General features: G+C 33.8%; 1 protein-coding gene, 1 long non-coding RNA gene and 1 pseudogene across 5 annotated transcripts; 2 read left to right on the top strand and 1 right to left on the bottom strand.

The window, feature by feature from the left end:
- Positions 1-579: 579 nt before the first annotated feature.
- On the bottom strand, positions 580-4,329 carry LOC134282991 (uncharacterized). Of its 4 annotated transcripts, none has more exons than XR_009995405.1 (3): positions 4,211-4,329; positions 2,276-2,399; positions 580-1,220 (listed from the first exon to the last, which is right to left on the bottom strand). It is a non-coding gene; the product is annotated as an uncharacterized LOC134282991 (long non-coding RNA). The 4 variants fall into 4 exon arrangements; XR_009995403.1 differs by having other exon boundaries at positions 4,163-4,304; XR_009995404.1 differs by lacking the exon at positions 4,211-4,329 and adding an exon at positions 2,724-2,824.
- A 7,292-nt stretch (positions 4,330-11,621) lies between these two features.
- LOC134282997 (acetyl-CoA carboxylase 1-like) lies at positions 11,622-14,748 on the top strand. Its single transcript, XM_062765420.1, has 4 exons — positions 11,622-11,635; positions 13,752-13,917; positions 14,192-14,355; positions 14,742-14,748. The coding sequence occupies exons 1-4, from the start codon at positions 11,622-11,624 to the stop codon at positions 14,746-14,748; spliced, it is 351 nt and encodes a 116-aa protein (XP_062621404.1).
- Positions 14,746-23,123, top strand: part of LOC134282994 (acetyl-CoA carboxylase-like) — a 29,989-nt pseudogene continuing 21,611 nt past the window's right edge.

Below are 23,123 nucleotides of genomic sequence, written 5' to 3'. Positions count from 1 at the left end.
TATTGATACAACTGGATCCAGTTCCTTTTAACTGAGATCATACTTGAAAAAAGAACCAACAAGATTTTTTCTAAATATATGTTTTACCATATAAAATATATTTCTGTATTTTAATCTCACTCTGAAATATTTTAAACCCCTAGCTGTATTAGCCAAACACTTCTGGCCACAGCTCCAATGATATAAAAATATTTTTTAATATTAGCACAGTTTATTTCAACATCATTAATACTTGTAAGAAAAGCAGATTCTAGAAATAAAACATATAAAATAAATTTATCTCTTTGCTTTTTGTAAAACAGTCGTGCATATATCATTCATAGTTTTTTTTTTTTTTTACATTGTGAACAAGGGAAATAACTCTGTGGGAAGATCAATTATTTTCACAGACATACATGTATATATATCAATGTGATTAAAATCAGATCCTCGATCCGCTCTTTTGTTTTTTAATTGTCGTTACACTAGGTAGAGACAATAAAAAAACAAAGGAGCAAATCAAGGATCTGGTTTTAATCAGAGTGGTACATATATTATTAAACACATTTACTATGCTTGAATTAAAATCAATAGAGTTCAAAACAAGACCTTCCCCATATGTTCCAAAATTAAATTTATTACATAGAATGCACAACAAATCTAAGGTTAAGGGAGATAGTTCAATAAAAAGCAATATGAACCACAATTCAAACTTCATAAAACCTTGAAATTTGAAACTTTCAAGTTAAAACATTTTTGTGTAAAATTGCAGTTCATTATTACAGTATTTCAATGACAGTAAAAGAAAATATTATAATCTTCTATTATCCATATATGTATTTACATTAGAAAGTCTTTTTATGAAATTCTGATTGAAAAAAAAATACATCTTTTATCCTTAAAAAAATTGATTCCTACACAATATCATTACATTTGATATAAAAATTGCAAACTTTATACAGTTTTAAAATAAGCCATTATACTTATGTACAACAAATTACTTAGTATTCATTGTCAACCACTTCTAAAATTGGATCAGTATGTATCATTTCAATAACATTTCAACCAGAGAATAAAGTCATTCAAAATTGATCACCATTATTTTGGGCTCATTACATTTGCTTCTGTGAGTATCTGTTTCATTCAGCAACTGTTCTTTATTTTCTGTGTGAAAAATACAAGGTCTCAACTCCAATCTTAAGGCAGTGCTGATATGCTGTCATCTTTTATAAATGCATGATCTGGATTTGAAAAAAAAAATCAAACATCAATACAAAGATTATACATGTACATAATGCAGATTCCTTATTTTTTGTGAGTACTTTTTATTGCAGAATAGCTCTTAAAAACATTAAATCGCAGGAATATATATTTGTGAATGGTCAGTTGATAAGGAAAATGTGCATGGGTTTCAGTACCATAAAAATGAAAGTGAAACATTTTATTTTGCAAGTGATGCTACATGCAAAATTGCAATAATAAATTCCTTGCTTTTAATAAGGAATTTCCAGCATATCACATCAGTCTGTTGTTGTTTGCATAAAATTTAATAACTTTTAATATAATCACACAATAAACTGTGTAAAATGTACTCAGATTTATAATTGACTAAAAGCCTATATGGACCATGATGCTTCTCTGAGACATGTCAATTGAAAGTAAAATACAACCATATTTTCTTTTAACATGTTAAACATTCTACACAGGAAAAGTGTGACTAATCCCTAGGTGAGGGTCATTCAAAAAAGAAGTCACAATATTAAGTCAGATTATATTTCTGTGTAAAAACTATATGCAGCCAGTGTCAAATCAGTATATAGGGGTGATTGATTGATCGATTGTATACTGTTTAATGTCCCTCTCCAGAATATTTCACTGATATGGAGACGTCATCAATGCCGGTGAAGGGCTGCAAATTTAGGCCTATGCCCAGCACTTACAGCCTGATCTCAATCAAAACCTAAATGTTCTTTGAAAAGCCATCTTCCCATTTAAGATACAAATTCCAACATCCAATTTAAAAATACTGAAAATCTTCCCCAATGTGACATGTACATTTTCATATGTTCATTTTCGAATTAAATAAATAAGAAAAAAGTGAAGCATTCTGGCCCAATTTATCTATCATTTCATACAATCAGCCTCATAAAAAGATTTAAAAATTTCTTTGTGGACAAAGGGCATACATTAAATACATGTCAGATAATGAATGCATGTGTTGAACTTTTCTTAATATACACTGTAAATATGCAATATCATACCAAATTTTTGCATGCATGTTCAAAATCAACATAACCGTGATAACCCTGTCCAACATGTTCCATTTCAATGCCACGTTCCTTTTCCTCATCCTTCCAGAGTTTTAAGAAGTTTCAAAATCCATGTCCACAAAGGTTTTAAACCTTCTTTGTCAAAAACACCTATAAAATAGAGTGAAATATTAAGGCATTTGAAATAGTGTGTATTATAATGTTAGTTTCCATTCTTTGATGTCAAGGAAGTTAAGAAGGTCATGTATAATAAATTTATCAATGAATACAGAATATTGTCTTCAGTACTGAATTTTTATTTGTCTAAATTAAAAAGCCATGAAGTAACAGAAAGCACTAATGTAACAGCTAAAAAATTCATTTGTGTTTTGAGAATTTTGAGATGTACATTAGATACACCAATTTATTACATTTTAAACAGTGAAATACTGTAATTTATTCATTAAATAAAATGATGTTCTTTCACAGTGTGACAAATACCAGAAGTGCGAGAAAACTCCAGATTTTCTTTACCATTACAAGAAATGATGTAAAAAATATTCCTTGGCCTGTTATAAGATTGAGGAATTAGGAATGTTGTAAAAAATATTCCTTGGCCTGTTATAAGATTGAGAACAAGTTCATAAACCATTCTGACAGAGATAAAGACCGCGAACATTCCCCAAATATGCTAATTGCTGAAATTTATGTTTACAATGTTTTTCACTTTAGTTTAAGCTGACGTATAGACCGCTCAACTATGACATCATGTAGCGTATGACTACATTACAAAAAAGAGGTAGACAAAGGGAAAATCAAAGAAAATGTAATAAACAGAAAATTCAATGTCTCATATTTGAATAATATGGAATTTATTTCACTAATGAGACAAAATATCCTTTCCCTAACATGAAATAATTTCCATATTCAACTACAAAACATTGAATATACTCAATATACATGTGTACACTTAACTGTACTAAACAAGTGGCCCATGGGCCAAATCGCTCACCTGAGTAGCTTTGACCATGCTGTTCTTTACCAGTCATTCCCCCACTGTACAGTAATACATATTGTGACCCAACCCTACCACATGGTTCATAATTTGGAAAATTTAAAATCTACACTAACCATGGATGCTTCCACAAAAGTTTCAGCTTTTCTGGCCCAGTAGTTACTGTGAAGAAGATTTTTGAAGAGTATTTTCCAATATCTTACAATTCAAAACTTGTGCTCCCTATTGTGGCCTCGCCCTATCCCGAGAGGTCATGATTTGAACAATTTAAAATCTACACTACCCTAGGACAATGTAGGATGCTTTCATATAAGTTTCAGCTTTTCTGGCCCTGTGGTTCTTAATTGAGAAGAAGATTTTTAAAGTTTTTTTCCTACATATTTCTATGTAAAATTTTGATTCAATATTGTGGCACAGTCCTACCCCGGGGCTCAAGATTTGAACAATTTACAATATACACTATCCTAGGATGCTTCCACATAAATTTCAGTTTTTCTGGGCCAGACAACAGGTGATAAGACAAACTCACTTGAGTTTTTTTCCTCAGATGAGCTAAAATCTTTATCTCTTTTGTCGCACTACCTTTCGGGGCTTTGTACCCAATCCTCCAGGGCAATGATAACAATTAAATCTATATATGCTACATGTTTACATGTCAAGACAGCATTCATGTCTGGACTATCCTTAGGAAGAGGCATTGCATTTTCTTTAAACCTTTTTTCTTATAACCTTTATCATGTTTATTCCCTTGTTTAAGAATACTTTGTGCCAAATTGGATGAAAGTGGCCCAGTGGAGAATGTGAATGTTTATATACAAAGATGACAACAAGGACAACAATACTCACAATAAGTACATGAATATACAACAGACAAATTTTGATCAGAAAATCCCTTGAGCCTCTGGCCCTAGGGTCTTACAACTTTGACAAATCCTGCTTTGTCTGTATTTTGAAATAGCCTATGTACATGTTTTTATGTCTCAGTGGACAGTTTCTTGAAGTTCTTGAATAGATTTTCTTATTTGTTTGTGATCCTGACTTCATCCTGTAGATGATAAATTGTCCAAATCTCTATACAACCACTGTGTTTCATGGGCGACTGGCGGACTCAGAATGTTGATATAAGAGACCTGAAAGTTAAGGCTCAGTGTTAAAAGTTAATCAACATGAAGGCAAAAGTTGTACAACATTATATATAAATTTGCATATGAAAATTCAAATGTTAGATGCAAAAAGTAAATTTATTTTGTGTAGATGTTATTCATCATTTTCAAAGGTTAAATCTTTAAAATTTGTCTCTAAGTGAGCTTGTCCCTCCAGTATAAGGCAATGACTTTAAATACCTAATATAAGCAAAGTTTACAAAACAAATTTTGCAAAATTAAATTGTACGTGTATATAAATAGGATTTGAACATGTTAAATTAGTAATCAGTTGGCCATAATATTGTGCTTTTAAGTGCTTTGCAAAAGATTATTTTTCCTTTATTTATCACTGTTTATTGAATGTTCATGATGATAACTACATGCAAACACATACATTTATTTATCACAAAAATTATAAAACAGGTACACAGATTCAGGTGGGGAGGTGGGGGTTTTGATACTAGCTCCCTCTAAAACAAACATGATAGATATGATGCATATAGTTTTGTTGTACACTTGACATACACTGACCTCAGTTTATAAAGTCTCATCCGAAGGACTGTCTCCAAATCCCACAGTGGGATTTGAACATGTGAAGTAAGGATTGACTCCTTACTTCCCGACTCTAGAGCAGACACTCAAACCACTGTGTCAAGCAGGGATTTGAGGCGAAAAAATGCAATGAAGCTACCCCTGGAAAAATAAATGACACCTAAAAACTAAAATTATGCCTGAAGCAGAATTATGCCTACTTGAAAGTCCTTATTATCAAATAATACTACATGATGTACTTTGTGACTTAAAATGCTGTACAGCCAAGAAAAGTAACTGAAAGTTGATAAACACATTGTAAATCATATTGATATACAATTGATTTACAATATGTAAATCTTAAAATGCTGACTGACATTTTTCATACAAATTGTTAGTCCATTATTTATACACTGAATTGACAATGGATTTTTTCCATTATTTCACTATTATGACACTGGGAGCTTACAGTGGGTGTGACCGGTCAGCAGGGGATGCTCACACCTCCATGGCACCTGATCCCACCTTTAATGTTTCGGAGGTCTCTGTTTGCTTTGCTCCTATTTTGTATTGTTTTATGGACTTTGAGATTGAAAATTGTTCGTTATCTCCATATCCTATGATATATCCTATGAAGATTAATTATAGCCTTTTTTCATCATGTCTGTAAGAGATATTTTATTTCGATAATGATCAATCATTTTAGTCATTAACATCTAAAATATTATAAAATTATTTGAGAATTTATTAAAGCAATTATATTTTTTGCACAAGGGACACTGACACAAACCATCATGAGTGTGAAACAATTATGTTTTTAAGAATTTGACAGACTTTTTGGAATACTTTCATCACTCCAGGCATGATAATTAATCAATCAAATTACTTACTATAGTACTGACCATGTGCTTAGTACCCCAGTACTTTACAGTTTAAGTGTATGTATGTCATCTAAGACTGGGATCAAGGAAATTTAAATAATCTTAAAGTAATATTTGGTGGCAGTATTTTTCTATAAAAAATATGTTAGGGGCACTTTGACTAAAATCAGGGGACACTTTGACAGGGACGTTTTTATTAGGGGGCGCTTGGACTGGTTCCTGCTGCACTCCCTCCCCCCTTTTGATTTGCAAAATAAGAGAGAAAAAAAAATACCCAAATTTCTACAGTGTATAATGTTCTTATTAAAGAAAAATGTTCAATGAAAGGCTTATTTGTAATATATAAAGAAATCTGGTTGTGATAACAAAATGAAACCCTTCTTCTTTACGAAATCTTTACATAATAGGATTTACAGGTTCAGAGATTTTTTTTTTACTATTTCAAAAAATTTCAGGTAATCTATAGATACGAATATTTTTTTCATAGGTTGATCAACCTACCATTTTTAAAACCACACTGCACCCTGTATCCTATTGAGTTATTTAACTACATGTACATGTTTATTTAAAATGTAAGTTATAAAAACTCTTTTTCTCTTCACCAACTCCCCCCGTAAAATTTATCAATGTCGACCAAAGTGCGAAAATATTACAGAAATGAAGTTAACAAATCTAAGGATGCGAAATTCTGCTGAAAAAATTGTCAGGGAATTCAACATGGCTATGTTTACAATGTCTAAAAATATCGGGCTATCACGTGCCGTTTTCAGCGCGTGCCAGCTCATAAACAGAAATACCGCGATACCATAGAACCCGCGATATCATAGGAAGGGAGTATACAACATTCAGTTTGATTTTTTGAAAACCGAATTACTCGCGCAAGCCAATTTTCCAAATTTTGGAAAACGTTTGGAAAGCCTGTGGCAGTGGCGTTATTCGTAGGGAAAGTAGTCCCGGAGAATCTACACTGTATGGAGTTTGAAAGGTCACATGAGTTGAGGAATATCAGAGACCAATTTTTCACAATGGGGAACTTTAACAATAAATTGACACAATTCAAAAAATGTCATCGTGCGTTTAATTTTTGCCGATTTTACAGGGCCGCCACGTTATATATACCCAGTTCTTTAAAATTATATTTACAAAAGATATTTTATCTAAACTTTGCCATCTAGGCCTATTTCGAAAAACAGGAAAATAGGGTGTGTTTGTTTGTGAGTGTGTTGTTGGGAGAGGGGTGGGGGTTGACTAAATTGATTGGGTATACATGGTATATGGCTGCTTTCAAGGTGATTCTGCTTAATCAAGTATAAAAAAATGTTTATCATCAAAAACGCTTTACACTAATTTGAATAATATTTGTTGTTGATCTATATGAGAACATAGATTTAAAAAGTTCCAATTATGGGCCAAAAATTTATACCCCCCCCCTTGTTTAAACCTAATTTACATCATTAATTGAATTCTGTTGTTTAATTTCAGACTGGTAATGAATTACGAATATGAAATACATGTACTTATAGGCCCATGTGAATTATGTAAATTATTGAATTATATTGACTTTTTCCTTGGTAAAGCACAATTTTTGAAAGATTATTTTTAGACGGAGGCTGTATGACAGCCTCCGTGTATAGGGATTGTCTTGCCCATGAAATGTAAACAGGAAAGATTTCCCAAGCACCATCTATCGGTGGAATTGTTTTCATTACCTTGAGTATTCTATTTTTAAAGCGACTCTGCGTTACATTGACCGCAAGGATAGGCATAGTCTAAAACAAAGATCGCGTCACATACAAGTATAAACAAACAATTCTACTTTTTCTAAATAAACTGGACTTTTTAATATTTTTTAAAATGACGTGTATATAAATACATTTCCTACAGAATATGTAAAAAAAAAAATGTGATTTACTATTAATTTTTTATCAGACAGAATATTAGGAGATTTTGTTCCAACAGACGATGATAAAGCATGTTTTACAATATGCTGAGCCTTTTCCTGCCGGTTCTCGCACCAAAAACAAGAACGAGAAGAAATGAAGTGGCGGATCTAGAGGGAGTTGGGGGGGGTGGGGGGGTTAACATCCGCGGAGAGTGATCGAGGAACCCCACTTATCAATTGCTTCTTTTATTAAAGTAAAAACTATCTCCAGTTACAGATAAGTTTAAACTTTAGTTTTATATTTAATTGTAAAAACTTCCACCGGAATTCGCCTGTGTATCAAACTAAGTGTGGAGACGCAGATGTACCTGTATTATGTATTGAAGAAAATATTGCTATGGAGCATGCAAATGTTTTATGTCGCAGGTATAAATATAAGATATTTTAATAATAGATCAAGCATTTCAGTTTTAATGGAATTTTTTGTGCTTGATTGTTGTTTTTTATCTCATTTTCATTCCTTTTCTAATTTCTTTTTGAAAGGACCGATAAATTTGTTTGCGGCCGATTTTTGACGCTTGCATCAATAGGTTTCATGGATTTTTTTAATCTGACAAGGATCGATGAATAAACAAATGCATAGTATTTTTATATGTAGGAATATTAACAGCCTAGCTTTGAATTGTTTATTTGATATTATATATAATTTCAGGAAACACATGAAAATAGATTTACACTTTCTACAAGCGGTTTGAGTGTTTGGGGTACCCTCACATTAGTTAAGAGAGCAACAAACGGCAACTCTGATATTGAGATCAAAATGCATATGTAACGTTTAACCCTTTGGTAAAACCCAAATCTTGGTTCATAGGATTTACATGATTTATCACATAATATCCTAATTAATTATTAAAAATCATATCTTCTGAAATAAGTTGTCTTATTGTCATATCGTTGATCCTTATTTGCATTTCATACTTGTGTTTTACCTCTTTCACATCCCAAACTTTAATTATTTTTTATATACAAGATTACATGTATTTCTGATCATTGGTATTCATGTCAATTTTTTTTAAATTACATCATTGGTAAAGTGATTGTTTTAACAGAGTTACTAAAAAGCAGAAATCACAGTTATATATTTATAACTTTTCTCTACGTAATTTGTAATCATGTCTCATTGTTAATGATTGTTTAGACAGATAAACTGAAAAGGACAACCATTTCCACTGGTATACGAGTAAATAAAGACATTTTTTGGGTTAATCTGTCATATGATAAAATACTACATTTAATAATTCCAGAAATATTGCTTGTCAAATTTGTCAAGATATATCTTTGTTATTGTAAGCAATACTCCAGTTCTCCAAAAACAATTTAAACTTGTGAAATAGCAAGTGTTATGAACTTGATTGTTCTGTTTACATAAAGTAAGAAAATATATTTTATTCCACTCAAAAAATTGTGTTCTGGCACGAACATTTATTGCATGTTAATGAAGTTGTATTACTTAAATAAAATTCTGTGTTGTTTTCATGCTAGGTCACCCCATTTTGTATCCCAAAGGTTTAAGACAAACTGTACTATATTATGTTGTTCATGTCCAATTACCTGGCTGCTTCTTTTTCCATGTTAGCTCATATCATAACATTATTACAATAATGCCGAGAAATTTTGATTTTGGTAGCTGTTACATGTCATAATTTTATGTTAACAGTAGGTCTCTGTGACCTATAAATAAGATATCTTGAAATATGGAGACTCCTGACAGGCTGAGGCCTAGTGCTGAATCCAGAAATTCTGAAATAGGGGGACCAGTTTGAGGTCAGGGAAGGGGCCCACAGCCACAATTAAAACACTCATTTATCAAATATTGCGTATTTTTTGGACTCAAAAGGGAGTGGGCCAGGGGCCCCTTTTAATTCCGCCTGTGGGCTCATGACTAGAACATACTAAACCTACATTCATCAAACCGGGCGTGGGGGCATACAACTTAGACAAGCTCACTTTTGATCTCAGTCTCACTTTTCCACTACATATTTCTTAAGTGAGACTGTAGCCCGTCTAAGTTTTATGTCAACCAGGCCTAGTCAATTACTGTTTCTTACGTTGAAAGGTTTAATATTGAAAGTATCTCATCTAAATAACAGTGAACTTTAATCAAGTCGAAGTTTACAAAACAAAGATGAAATTATAATATCCCAAAACCTCATGAATATTGGAGTATCCTTTGAAAAAAAAATTGAATTGAAAAAAAAACTACACATTATTTCTCATAATATTCTTTACAGCAATGTATGACATACATGTATATATTTCTTTTGTGATCTCTCATGCATGAAGCCTCCGTCTAACAGTACTTTCAGTACTTTGATTTATAATCTTAGTTTATTAAGTAATTGTCATCATATTCATTGCGTGGACCATGCGGTCCACGCAGTAAATATATAAGCGAAGCTCAAGCGGATGCCCTGGGCAAACGACAGGCTGCGCATGCGCGCAAATGCTAGAAAGTTCGCCTTGGGTAACTTGCCCGTAGAATAATTCGCCCTATTCGAATTAAAATATGCCATTCATTTGCAAATCGCGCTTTTCAATCTGCATATCGCATTTACTTATTCATTGGCATATCCGATTTCCTCTCTTTTACATATACTTTTATACTAAGCATTGATTCTGCGGTAAAGACATTTTAAGAGTACGGTATATCTAGATACATGTGACTTATCAACTTGAATGAAAAACGTCACTCAACGAACAGAGATACATGTAGCTTTTAAAAGGTAGAGCAAGTTTTCAGCGGCATAAGTTTTGTGCATCAAGGATGGTAAAATAATTCAATCTTTCAGCAATCTAAATATTGCTTGATAAAGGTCTGTAGCAACGGCTTTTAATGTGTGCGTGTGTTTGGGGGGGAGGGGGGTTCCGACAAAAAAAACAAAAACAAATCTGCATACTACATAACTGTGCTACTCGTGAATCATCATACTTGCCAAAATGAGTTACACGTGTCAAAATAAACCGATTTTTTATAACATGTTAAAACTGACAAAACTAAAGGTCGCTAATCCACTGTATTCGGAGATAAAATTTCACAATTGTGCTTTGAGACTACAATCAGTTATAAGTGGCAGATAATTTTAGAATAAGTGAACAAACCTTACATGCATATTCCCTACACGTAGAAGTTTGAATTTCAGTTAGAAAAAAACACGCATATGGTCCACGTATTGCAGTCCTTTTTTAAAGGACAGCAACTTGTTTCGTTAATGTATTTAAATCATCTCAATGGGTATTCTGTGTTACATGTATTGAGATATGCCTTATCTGGGCCTCATCTGTTGTTTATTTATAACTCAGTTCCAATAACTCTCGTTTTCAGTTTCATCATCTTTGCGTTCGAAGCCATTGTGGAAATTTGTTATATTTTTCATCAACCACCATCCTTACATTTACTATGGGAATTATTGCTAAAGCATAATTTTTCAGTTTGTGTGACATCAGTTCTGTCTTCCTGGTGAAACGATTTTATGTTTTCACATGTTGTTTTGTGACTTATTGAACTTTAACTTTTGACCTAAAAGTTATGTCTACGGTTCGTCGAACAAGGAAACAAACAAACTCTACCATGACAAATAGTGATAATCCCTGTAACCGGACGGTCGCCGAACTGAAGAAAAAGTTGTCAGACAATGGAATAAACATTAATGTGAACCTAAGTCAAAGCATTCTGAAAAGGATTTATGTAGACAATGTTTTATCCGTACAGGGTCAGCAAGCAGCTGCAGATGGTGATCGCAATAAAGCTAACATTACCAATGATATGCAAACTGTGGCTAACCATGTTATTTATACCATGCGTAACTCTGTGCTATATTCAGCGGCACCCACTCCTTCTGCTAATATAGCCGAGGGTGCACGCGCTTCGAATATCAAAGGATGACATGGATGAGGTGACATAACTGCTATCTGGGGCCCCTTTTTCCACGACGAATTATGTTTAATTTACAAAGATGTTGATAGTTTTCAAACATGAGTGAATAAATACGACGCCTTTTGAATAGTTTCAATAGTTCAGACACATCTTAATTATAAGGAATACTGCATTATCTTTGATTTTTAAGACCCTATCACAGCTATATTCGGCCAGGTTTGTGCAAATATTTTGTTTTATGGCAAGAGAATGGGCGGGTCTTGGTACAAAAGAGGAATATGCGTGTTCGAGAAGACCTTATATGGCTATTGTTATTATTTCGCACTTAGTCTGTGTCCAATCAGATGACAGAACAACAAAACATGCTGGTTTAGTACGTTTACATTTTATCGCAGACACGTGGTTTTGGTCAATTTACCTGTTGTCCTTTTCTACATTTCAAACTTTTATAAAGCTTAAAGCTTAATAATACACATGGATTTTTAGTATTTACGGTTTTTAGGACTAGAAATGCACATGAAACTTGTATTCACCGATACTCGGGAATACGTGTAGACCTAGCGAATTGCTCACCAAACACGCTACAAAACTTTAAACTAATGCATACATATCATGTATATTCTATCAATTGTTCGTAACTGTATATAAATTTTACTGTGGTCTCGGAAATGGTACATATGTAGATCCGTGTCTAATCTGTGACTCAAATGCATAAAAAATATCAGAAAGCAGTAAACTTCCAAGCATGTTTCCATAGTATTTTTGTGGAATTCACTCGTAACAAATTTCATTTAGCTGATTGGTCAGTTAGAAAGAATCGCCTGTGCCTCGATTAGCATATGAATTCATTCTTACGTCAGAAAATCTAGTTCCGTCGATCTGTTTATAATGGGAAAGGCTAACCAGATTTTACATTTTTTTAAAATTAACATGTGAGCGCAGTTAGGTACAATTTTCTCCTTTCACATGTAGGTAGATTTCAATAAAATACAGTGACCAGCCAAAGGAGAAAATTGTACCTAGCTGCGCTCGTATATTTTAAGGGCTTCAAAGAGTGGGGCGGGGTTAAAATGCAATGGGAATTGAATGTAAACATGATACCCCTACCCCAATAAAAGTCTATATCTTTCAAATCACGTTTCTATTTTTGTTAAAAATTGCTTTCTATAAAGGTACAAATATCAGTGATAAGTTACATACAAAAATTTGAGAAAAATTTTAACATTTAATTTTTTTTCAATATACGAGGGGCCGCAAGTCACCTCATCCTTTATCCGGAACCAGGAGTTCAATTTGCTATTCTAATACACCTGTCCAATAAATTGTTTCTTGGTTTTTATTCCATCATTCATCATGTTCATACAAATTGGTATTAATAAATCTTATCTTATCTTATAAAAATTGATTTAAATTAGATTAAATGACCTTAATTGTACATGTACTTACAGCCTTTATGATTGACTTACAGATGACTTTCTTGACAGACGTTAGAATGTCAAAATTAGACTTCAGTTGAGACTTGAACGAGATTTGTAATTTACTTCCTGGATAAAATGGAGATAAATATAGATTTAAATACACACACCTGGGGTGTTCAGCAGAGCGAACATTTGCCAGCTCCATTAAAACACTTCTATGACGTCACCCATTGTTATAAGTCCATGTATATATAAATTTACGGAATAATTTTTCACTTAGGCTAATTTCATGAAGCGTGCTAACGCTTCGTGAAAAATATGCCTTATATTCACATTTTCCATGTCTAAAAGCACCAAAACTATATAGCTGCAATGCATATATATCCAATTGACACAAACTATATGTAGGGATTTGCAGTATATTGTTGTTACTCATGTCTGTCTATCTATCCGTCTGTCACACTTTTCTTCCCTGAACTCCTCTTACATTTTACACAGTAACCTTTTCATCTTTTTGGAGATAATAGGTGGTGTCATGTAGATGTGCAGTAAGGTTTCAGAATTTTCATTTGATAGTTCACATGAATTTAAGAAGTGGAACTTTGGCAATTTTTATCCAGACACTCATTGATGAAAAAGAAAATATTATTTGCAATTGAAGCATAAATATAGTTCCATAACACAGTAATTTATAAGTGTATATTTTGTGTATTACAGATTAATTGCTATGGGTCTGCCCCTGTACCGGTTGAAGGACATCAGACAGCTGTATGAGGTGGATACTTGGGGGGACAGTCCTATTGATTTCTCTAACTCCTCCATACACCCCCGACCCCGGGGCCATGTCATAGCAGCCAGGATCACCAGCGAAAACCCTGACGAAGTAAGATTCTTTAAAAAGATATCAAAATTTCTTGCAGCAAAATGAGAAGGAAAACTCAATCCATTCATCAGGAAATAGAGTTGTTTACCGTTGTGGAGTAAACTTAATGTTTCCCTTCTTTATGATATGACCATATTTTGGTTTGATGACCAGGATAAATATTCCTTTTCATCGTTGTAGAATCCCTTATCGTGAACTTAATAACATTAAATTCATTATGATTATATTATACAGTACAATAATCATATAGCGTATTAAAATTCTCTTTTGGTAGGGATTTAAGCCTAGTTCTGGGACTGTCCAGGAGTTGAATTTCCGCAGCAGTAAGAACGTGTGGGGGTACTTCAGTGTGTCTGCCACAGGGGGACTTCATGAATATGCTGACTCTCAGTTTGGACACTGCTTCTCCTGGGGAGAGAACCGAGAGGATGCCAGAGAGTGAGTTGGTAGGGGGGGGGGGGGGTAGGGGGATAGGGAAGGTTTGAAGGAGGGGGTAGGGCAATTTATGGTAATGCCTAATATCAGGATATTTTTGTTTCAAAAGAAATTTCAAATAAATTGCAATCATTTAATTTATGTTCAAAGGAAAATGTTCACTTTCTTTAGATAGAAATGATTTATTTATCCATACATTTATTAATTTTTACCAACCATTTTAGGTTTTACATATATTAATACTGTACAATAGAAAAAAATTGTACATCAAATAAATTCAGAATTTATAAAGTTTATTAACACTGTTCAGTAAGTGTGAAAAATAATGCTTTTTTACATTTTTTGTATTAAATGCCTATGAATACAATTTTTGTTGTGTTTTTTTGTAGGGTGTGAAGACGGGCCCAAACAATTACTTTATTTGTATGAATGACTCCATGCTGGAAGTGGAGGCACACAGGTGATTTAGAGAGCAGTTTGATTATTCAAATGACAAATGTGTGAAATTTCAACCATTAATGATACATGTATCAAGGATAATGTACCTGTATTTAGGGAAATTATAAAAATAAAGTTATAGAAACTGTATATATAAATTGTAAGATTAATACTGTCAACCAACTTTTACTTATGACGACTTTACTTCACGATTTATAGGGGATAAACTAGTTTGGGACGATTATTTTTTGCGATCAAGTCTTTTTAGATTGTTAATAGTAGATACAGAGACTTTATTTAAGGACGGCTTGATGATGAGAAGTATTCCCAAGGACAAAGCTTTCCCCAAAATTTCTCCTACGCTAATAAAAGTTGAATTGAAAGACTTTTGTTTACAGACTAAGTGATGGAGGCCTATTGATCTCGTTTGATGGAGCCAGCTTCACTACTTACATGAAAGACCAAGTAAGCAGCTACAGGATTACTATAGGAAACAAAACCTGTGTACTTCATAAGGAGAATAAACCTACTAAACTCAGGTATAAAAGGAAACTGTTTAAAGGGAGAAAACTCTGGTACAAAATCAAAAACTTCAAGACATTGTGCTTTTGTTAAGAAATGTAACATCACAGAAACTGGGATTATGAAATGCATATTTAGAATAGATGATATCAAATATAATAAATTTAAAAAAGATTAAATTGATACAAAGTATTTTTTTTTGTGGCTGCATCCAATTATTTTGGCTCAATTTTAAACTCCCCAGACACAGATGCGTTAAAAGACAGATAACTCTTGTTAAATTCAAAGATGACACAAATAAAATTGGAGTGAAAATTTCCCTTTAGTAGATACAGCAAAAGTAGTATAACGAAGTCGCTGGGACCTATGAAATTACTTCGCTATATCCGTAATTCCTTATAACCATATAAGAAATTAAATTTATAAAGCTGGGGATTCAAGATGACTTCACTCTATCCGTGAATTCGCAATATCCGTGTATGGAGTAAACGAGTTTTACTGTAGTCTTTTTATTCCAGCATGTATCTTAAAGTTTGTAAATTTTCTGTCTGTTTTCCATGAAGATCCCCCTCTGCTGGTAAGCTGTTGAACTACTTGATAGATGTCGGAGGCCATGTGTTTGCCGGGGATGTGTATGCTGAGATAGAAGTCATGAAGATGGTCATGGAACTCAGGGTCACAGAGAATGGATGGTAAAGGATGTGTAGACAAATTACTTGTTTTAATTACCGGGTATGGCAAACAAGCTATTACAGAGTCATTGATTTTGTTGTTGTTTTACTCCAAGTCAGCAAAATATTTCATCCATATTTTGGCAGAATGCTCATGATCAGAAGTAATTAATGAATAATACAAAATAAGGATTGAAAATCTATTAAGTTGAATATGTATCAAATTAAAATCAAGCTTATAATAAACCTGAAATTAAAAACATTTGTCAATGAGTAAGTAAATTAAATAGGTGTGGAGAACCTAAACTTTTAAGAATTAGCACAACTTTCTCTGTGTTTTAGTGTTCATTACGTTAAGAGGCCGGGAGCCGTGCTGGAGGGGGGCAGTATCGTGGCCCACCTTGACCTGGATGACCCCAGTCGTGTCCAGCAGGCCCAGAGCTTCAAAGGGACCCTCCCCCAACCCCAGGCCCCGCCCACTCACGGGGAGAAGCTTCACCAGATCTTCCAAAGTACGCGGGCCGAGCTAGAGAACATCCTGGCTGGGTACACACTGCCCGATCCTTACTTCAAACCTAAACTACAGACCTCCATAGAGAGACTGATGAAGTGTCTGAGGGACCCGTCACTGCCCCTACTGGAACTGCAGGTAAAAAAGGGAATTTTAACAGAATGCACTGCCAGTACATTTAGTTTGATTTAAAATTCAATTTAGAAAAATTATATCATTTAAATATCATTATAATCATTATGATAGCAACTAGATATGATTTTCATATTGGAATTATTATATTTTTATGCCCCCGTAATGAATCACTGCCCCTACTGGAACTGCAGGTAAATACTGTAAACCAACTTTTATTCGCGTGCAAGAAATTTTTGTGAGGTTCGCGAGAGCCTCCTGATTGCAAATATTTCTCTCCGCGAAAGGGTCCTTAAAGTCTCATTTTCTATTAAAAACAGTTCCAGAAAGGCTTAATCGCAAAAATTAATCGTCGTGAACTAGTTTATTCCCGTTTAATCGAGAAATAAAGTCGTCGCGAATAAAAGTTGGTTTACAGTTTAGGGAATTTTAAAAAAAGGACTTGCAGAAAATTTAATTCAATTCAAAATTCAATTTAGAAAAATTTATATCATTTTAAATATCATTATAATGATAGCAACTAGGTATGATTTACATATGGGGATCATTATTTGAATTTACATTTCTTGCTTGATTTTGTCCTCACAATTTGTCAGAAATAACAATTTTTCTGATAAATTCTCAGTTTATCCTGAAATCTGATTTTCAGGTCATTGATGATTGCTTGTTCATGGACTTTGTATATATTTTCAAAACTAAAAGTGATTTTGTTAGAGAATTTATGTGTATCTCAGCTTCCAATCTTTGGCAATTGTGAGTGAAAACATTTAATTTTATTTTTCAGGATCTGGTTGCCATGATTTCTGGGAGAATTCCCCCACAAGTCGAGAAAGCTATCAAAAAACAGCTTCAGTCATACTCCAGTAACATCACCTCTGTACTTAGTCAGTTCCCCAGTCAACAGGTAAAAATCAGTGACAGCTTCAGTCATACTCCAGTAACATCACCTCTGTACTTAGTCAGTTCCCCAGTCAACAGGTAAAAATCAGTGACAGCTTCAGTCATACTCCAGTAATATCACCTCTGTACTCAGTCAGTTCCCCAGTCAACAGGTAAAAATCAGTAACAGCTTCAGTCATACTCCAGTAACATCACCTCTGTACTCAGTCAGTTCCCCAGTCAACAGGTAAAAATCAGTGACAGCTTCAGTCATACTCCAGTAATATCACCTCTGTACTCAGTCAGTTCCCCAGTCAACAGGTAAATATCAGTAACAGCTTCAGTCATACTCCAGTAACATCACCTCTGTACTCAGTCAGTTCCCCAGTCAACAGGTAAAAATCAGTGACAGCTTCAGTCATTTTCCAGTAATATCACCTCCTGACTCAGTTCCCAGTCAACAGGTGAAAAGCAGTGACTGATTCTATTGTTGTTGATATGCTGCCATGTGGATATTTAAAATGCACAAACATGTATACATAAGGGATAAAGTGTTTTAACATTCAAATTAAAATAGGAAAGAGTTTTACTTTCTGTTTTATTTTGCCACTAAAATTAAAGCTTGCTCTGTGCTTTCATTTTAGATTGCAAATGTGATAGACAGCCATGCTGCCACACTTACAAGAAGAACAGAGAGAGAAAACTTTTTCATGACAACACAGGGCATAGTTCAACTAGTTCAGAGGTTAGAGGTCATAGTACTGTATTACTGACCTTTGGAAATCTCAAGTGTCCCAAATTTCTTCTAAAGCATATCAGAGAGTATATTGTCTTCGACAACCATGCATGTCAATCCAACCATATCAGATTCATAATTGAACAAAATAAAATGAATGCCTCTTCCTTTTGCATGTGACAGTTCTATCACAAAGCTTAATGGAATGAATTTTGTGTATGATTGTTTTTGGTGTAACGCATGTGACATTTTCTTTTGACAGTGGATCTAAGGGGTAATGCTAGTGGGTTGTGAGTAGGATGAATCACAAGGTTTTAAGATTTCTGGTCACCCATTTAACTTTTTTCACACTTAATCTGAACAGATATACTTTAACTTAAAGATATAAAACAGATCACCAAACATACTTTAAGTCCTGTACATGCACATTTCTTAATTTTCTTTTATTTTGTGAATGAAATATTCAGATACATTATGCATGCCTCTGAACATAAAAGAGAGTGATCGTTATTTGAAAGTTTAAGAAAAGTCTTTCTTTATATTGATACGTCATTTATATCAAAAGAGATTACCATGCTACACTCAAGATAGCTGTTAAATGTATCAGTCTCTAGGGTTTTTACCTAGCAAAATTGTTCAATCCTGGCACTTCTAAACATTGTAATTGATTAATGGGAGGAAGGGGCCCTTTCTGAGACAAATAATCTTGAAAACTTGTATGGAACTGTTTTGCACTCTTCATAGACCTTCTGGCATTAACCCCTTCTTCTATTCCTTTTGTTACCACAGCTTTAATGTTCTGTATTTGTCTGTGTGTGTAATTCCAGGAACTACATTCCATATTTTGTGGTTTTGTCTGTGTCTGTCAATTGCTTTTTTCACCCCCCTCCCCATCTCTTTCTCCTTTCAATGTGCTTCCATAACAATCATTACTCATTATAAGTTACAGCCCTAAACACATGTACTGAAGTCCACATGACATTTTAGAGAAAATAGAAGGAAATAGTATCTGAAAAATAATATGTTCGAATTATGGTACACTGTATTAATAAAAAGTTCTGAAGAAAAAAAGGCTAGTTTAATATCAAAATATCGCCATATGTGCTTTGAAAATGTCTTCAGTGTTTAACATGTGGGTTATCTCTGAATTTTAGGTACCGGAATGGAATCCGAGGTCACATGAAGAGTGTGGTACAGGACTTACTGAAGCAGTACGTCAGGGTAGAGGTCCAATTTCAACATGGTAAGAATATAGCCACTCATGCTCCCAAACCCAACCCTGCAAAAGAAAAATGGCTAAAAAGCGTATTCAAAATTTAATTTTGTTATTGAATAAACAAGCAAAAATGTCTGCCACTGAAACCTTGTTTTTATTGTATTTACTGTACTTTTGATATACCATAATTATCTATGACTGTGTGAATTAAAATATGGTAGCAGTGAGGAAAAATCATTCCTTAACTTTGTACATGTATGTGTATTTCAATGAATTTCCTTTTGACAGGTCACTATGACAAGTGCATAGCTCAGCTGATATCTAAGACCAAAGTTAACTTGGTACATGTTTTTTAATTAATGATTATTTTGTCAGGTCACTATGACAAGTGTATAGCTTAGCTGATTTCTAAGACCAAGGACATGTCTGCTGTTGCTGGTAGCATCTTCTCTCATCTGGCCGCACAGAAGAAAAACATCCTCATCACCATGCTCATCGTAAGAATCATCAACTTTGAAATCTTTTTTAAAATGTAAAATGACAGACATTGCAAACTTCTGAAGCATCGAATCAGAAATATATTCTTTTCTCCAATGAAATGGCTAACATTTCAAATATCTACAGCATTTCCTTGATACAGATTGCTCTCAGTTAAATAAATGTATGGTTGTTTTCACTCTATATCATTTTCTCACCAAAAATGGCTGAAATACTGCTTATTCTGCATTAAATCCTGCAATAAGTATTGAATAGTGAATACAATAAATTGAAGCTATAAAGTGAAGAGGGAAATAGGAGATTTCAGAATTTAACACAAAATTCTAGAATCTAGAAATAATTGCAATCATAATGATATATTTATTATAGGATCACCTGTGCAAAAAAGAAGCGGGTCTGACAGATGAGCTGGCCTCCATACTGACTGAGCTCACCACACTGAACAATGCAGAGAACGCTAAAGTAGCTCTCAGGGCCAGACAGGTATTACAATGCCTTTATAAACACTGTCATTATCATAAATAATCGTACAAAATAGTCATTTTTATATGCGTATCAATCTCACTGCCAATTAGATATCTGAAAATCATAGGAGTGGATGAAGATATTTTTAGATGATGAAATTTTTATGCAATTTTCCCCAATTCACATATTTTTTTTTTTTTAAATTTTTAATTGGCTATTTTGCTAATAAATACTTTGATATCCATGATTGTATACATTGAACTTTTTTATGTGTATATTGTTAGCTCACCTGCTCAAGTGAGCTTTTCTGATCAAAATTTGTCCGTTGTCTGTCGTCGTTGTTGTCGTTGGCGTTGTCGTTGTCGTCGTAAACTTTTCATATTTTCATCTTCTTTTCAACAACCACTGGGCCAATTTCCACCAAACTTGGCACAAAGTATTCTTGAGTGAAGGGGATTTAAGTTTGTTCAAATGAAGGACCACGCCGTTTTCCAAGGGGAGATAATCATGAATTTGTTAAAAATTAATGGCATTTTTAAAAAATCTTCTTCTTCAGAACCACTGGGCCAGGAAAGATGAAACTCATGTGGAATCATCCTCAGGTAGTGAAGATTCAAGTTTTCTTCAAATCATGACCCCCAGGGCAAGGGTGGGGCCAAAATGGCCGACCCTAGTATTACATAGGAATATATTTGAAAAATCTTTAAAAATCTTCTTCTCAAGAACCACTGGGCCAGAAAAGATGACATTCATGTGGAATCATCCTCAGGTAGTGCAGATTCAAGTTTGTTCAAATCATGACCCCCGGGGCAAGGGTGGGGCCAAAATGGCCGACCCTAGCTTTACATAGGAATATATAGGAAAAAATCTTTAAAAATCTGCTTCTCAAGAACCACAGGGCCAGGAAAGAAGAAACTCATGTGGAATCATCCTCAGGTAGTGTAGAATCAAATATGTTCAAATCATGACCCTTGGGGCAAGGGTGGGGCCAATATGGAAGTTTTACATAGGAATATATAGGAAAAATCTCTTAAAATCCTCTTCTCCAGAACCACTGGGCCAGGAAAGATGAAACTCATGTGGAATCATACTCAGGTAGTGCAGATTCAAGTTTGTTCAAATCATGACCCCTGGGGCTAGGGTGGGGCCAAAATAGCTGTCCCAAGTTTTACATAGGGATATATTAGGGAAACCTTTTAAAATCTTCTTTCCAAGTACTTCAAAGCTATGATTAGTGATATTATATGGAATCATTCTCATGTAGTGTAGATTCTGGTTTGTTCAAATGATGAACGCTTGGAAGGGGGGTGGGGTAAATTCAAGTCTGATGTGCTCAGGTGAGCGCTGTGGCCCCTGGGCCTCTTGTTTGTAATTTGATTGGATTATGAATTTTTTTCAGGTGTTGATAGCAGCTCACACTCCCCCTTATGAACTCCGACACAACCAGATGGAATCCATCTTTCTGTCGGCCATTGATATGTATGGACCAGAATTCAATCCAGAAAATCTACAGGTCTGACAGATCTTTCATTTTCTTTATCTACTTAATTAAATGTCCTTGTCATTCAACAGAAAAAAATGGAAAGTAAAAGAACAAGGTTCACTTTTGCCTTATTTGGCCCTGTGAATTTCTGAAATACTGAAACCGAATACTTTTAGTTAACAATGCATTAAAATATCACTTAGATCTTTGGTGACTCCGATCCTATAAAGAATGACGTTATTTTCTGGCTAATCAATGCATTATGACGTCACGAAATGTGACAATTACCTCATATTCAGAAAAAGTCTACAAAAACGGCCAATTTTTAAAGTTATTTTTTGATATTTGATATGGAGCGCAACCTCTGATCTAAAATATGCAACTAGTAAATGATAGAACTGCTTCTGAAGATTCATGGACATGTTTTATTTTTTAGATCAGAGGGTGCGCTCATATTATTTTTCTTCACTGAAAGTACTCAATTATACATGTTTTCCTAAAAATTAAAAAACATTGCAATTTCATAAAGCCAGTTCTCCAAGACCTGGACTTAGTGGAGAATTTTTTAAATAGGATATGAAAGAACCAAGTCTCTATTTTATTTTAATGCTTCAAATAGAAAATCAAGTGTTGATCAATTAATTGGTATTTCTACAGGGCCATTTTATGCATAACATGAACCTACTTCTTTAAGATATGTCTCCTTGTTCAATGTTAAAACGTTCTTGTATATTATTTAGAAGAGAAAGGCTTATTTGGATTTCTTGTATGACGTAAGCTTTCAAGGTTAAATTTTTTTGCAGTGTTTTGCATGAAAATGTCTTGTTCTTAATTTAGATATTGTGTTTTTTGTTACACATTTCTCAGTATTCTTTAAAAATTTATGAAATTAAAAAAAGTAGAATAGACTTTAGCTAGTCAACAAAATGATAAGAATAAGAGAATCAGATATTTTATAAGTCTGTAACAATCAATTCATGTTTTATGGAACATTTAAGTCACTGTATATTCAATTTAGTTGTCATAAAAAATTATATTCCCTTACCTGGTATATACAGTCAAACCTGTCTTAAGCAGTCACCTACGGGATCCATCAAAAGTGACCTTTATAGAGAGGTGACCTTTAGATAGAGGTTCATCTTTTTAAAAGGGATTTTTATGTCAGATTTGTGTTTATTATCGGCCGCAGCAGCGGCCGATCTATTTGTAATTGTGTTAGA

This window comes from Saccostrea cucullata, unplaced genomic scaffold (genome assembly GCF_032062105.1).
Source record: "Saccostrea cucullata isolate Sc308-1 unplaced genomic scaffold, CSIRO_AGI_Scuc_v1 ctg1144, whole genome shotgun sequence".
NCBI classification, from domain to species: Eukaryota; Metazoa; Mollusca; class Bivalvia; order Ostreida; family Ostreidae; genus Saccostrea; species Saccostrea cuccullata.
The sequence above is the reverse complement of the archived record's forward strand: the minus strand, read 5'-3'. Positions and strand labels throughout refer to the sequence as shown.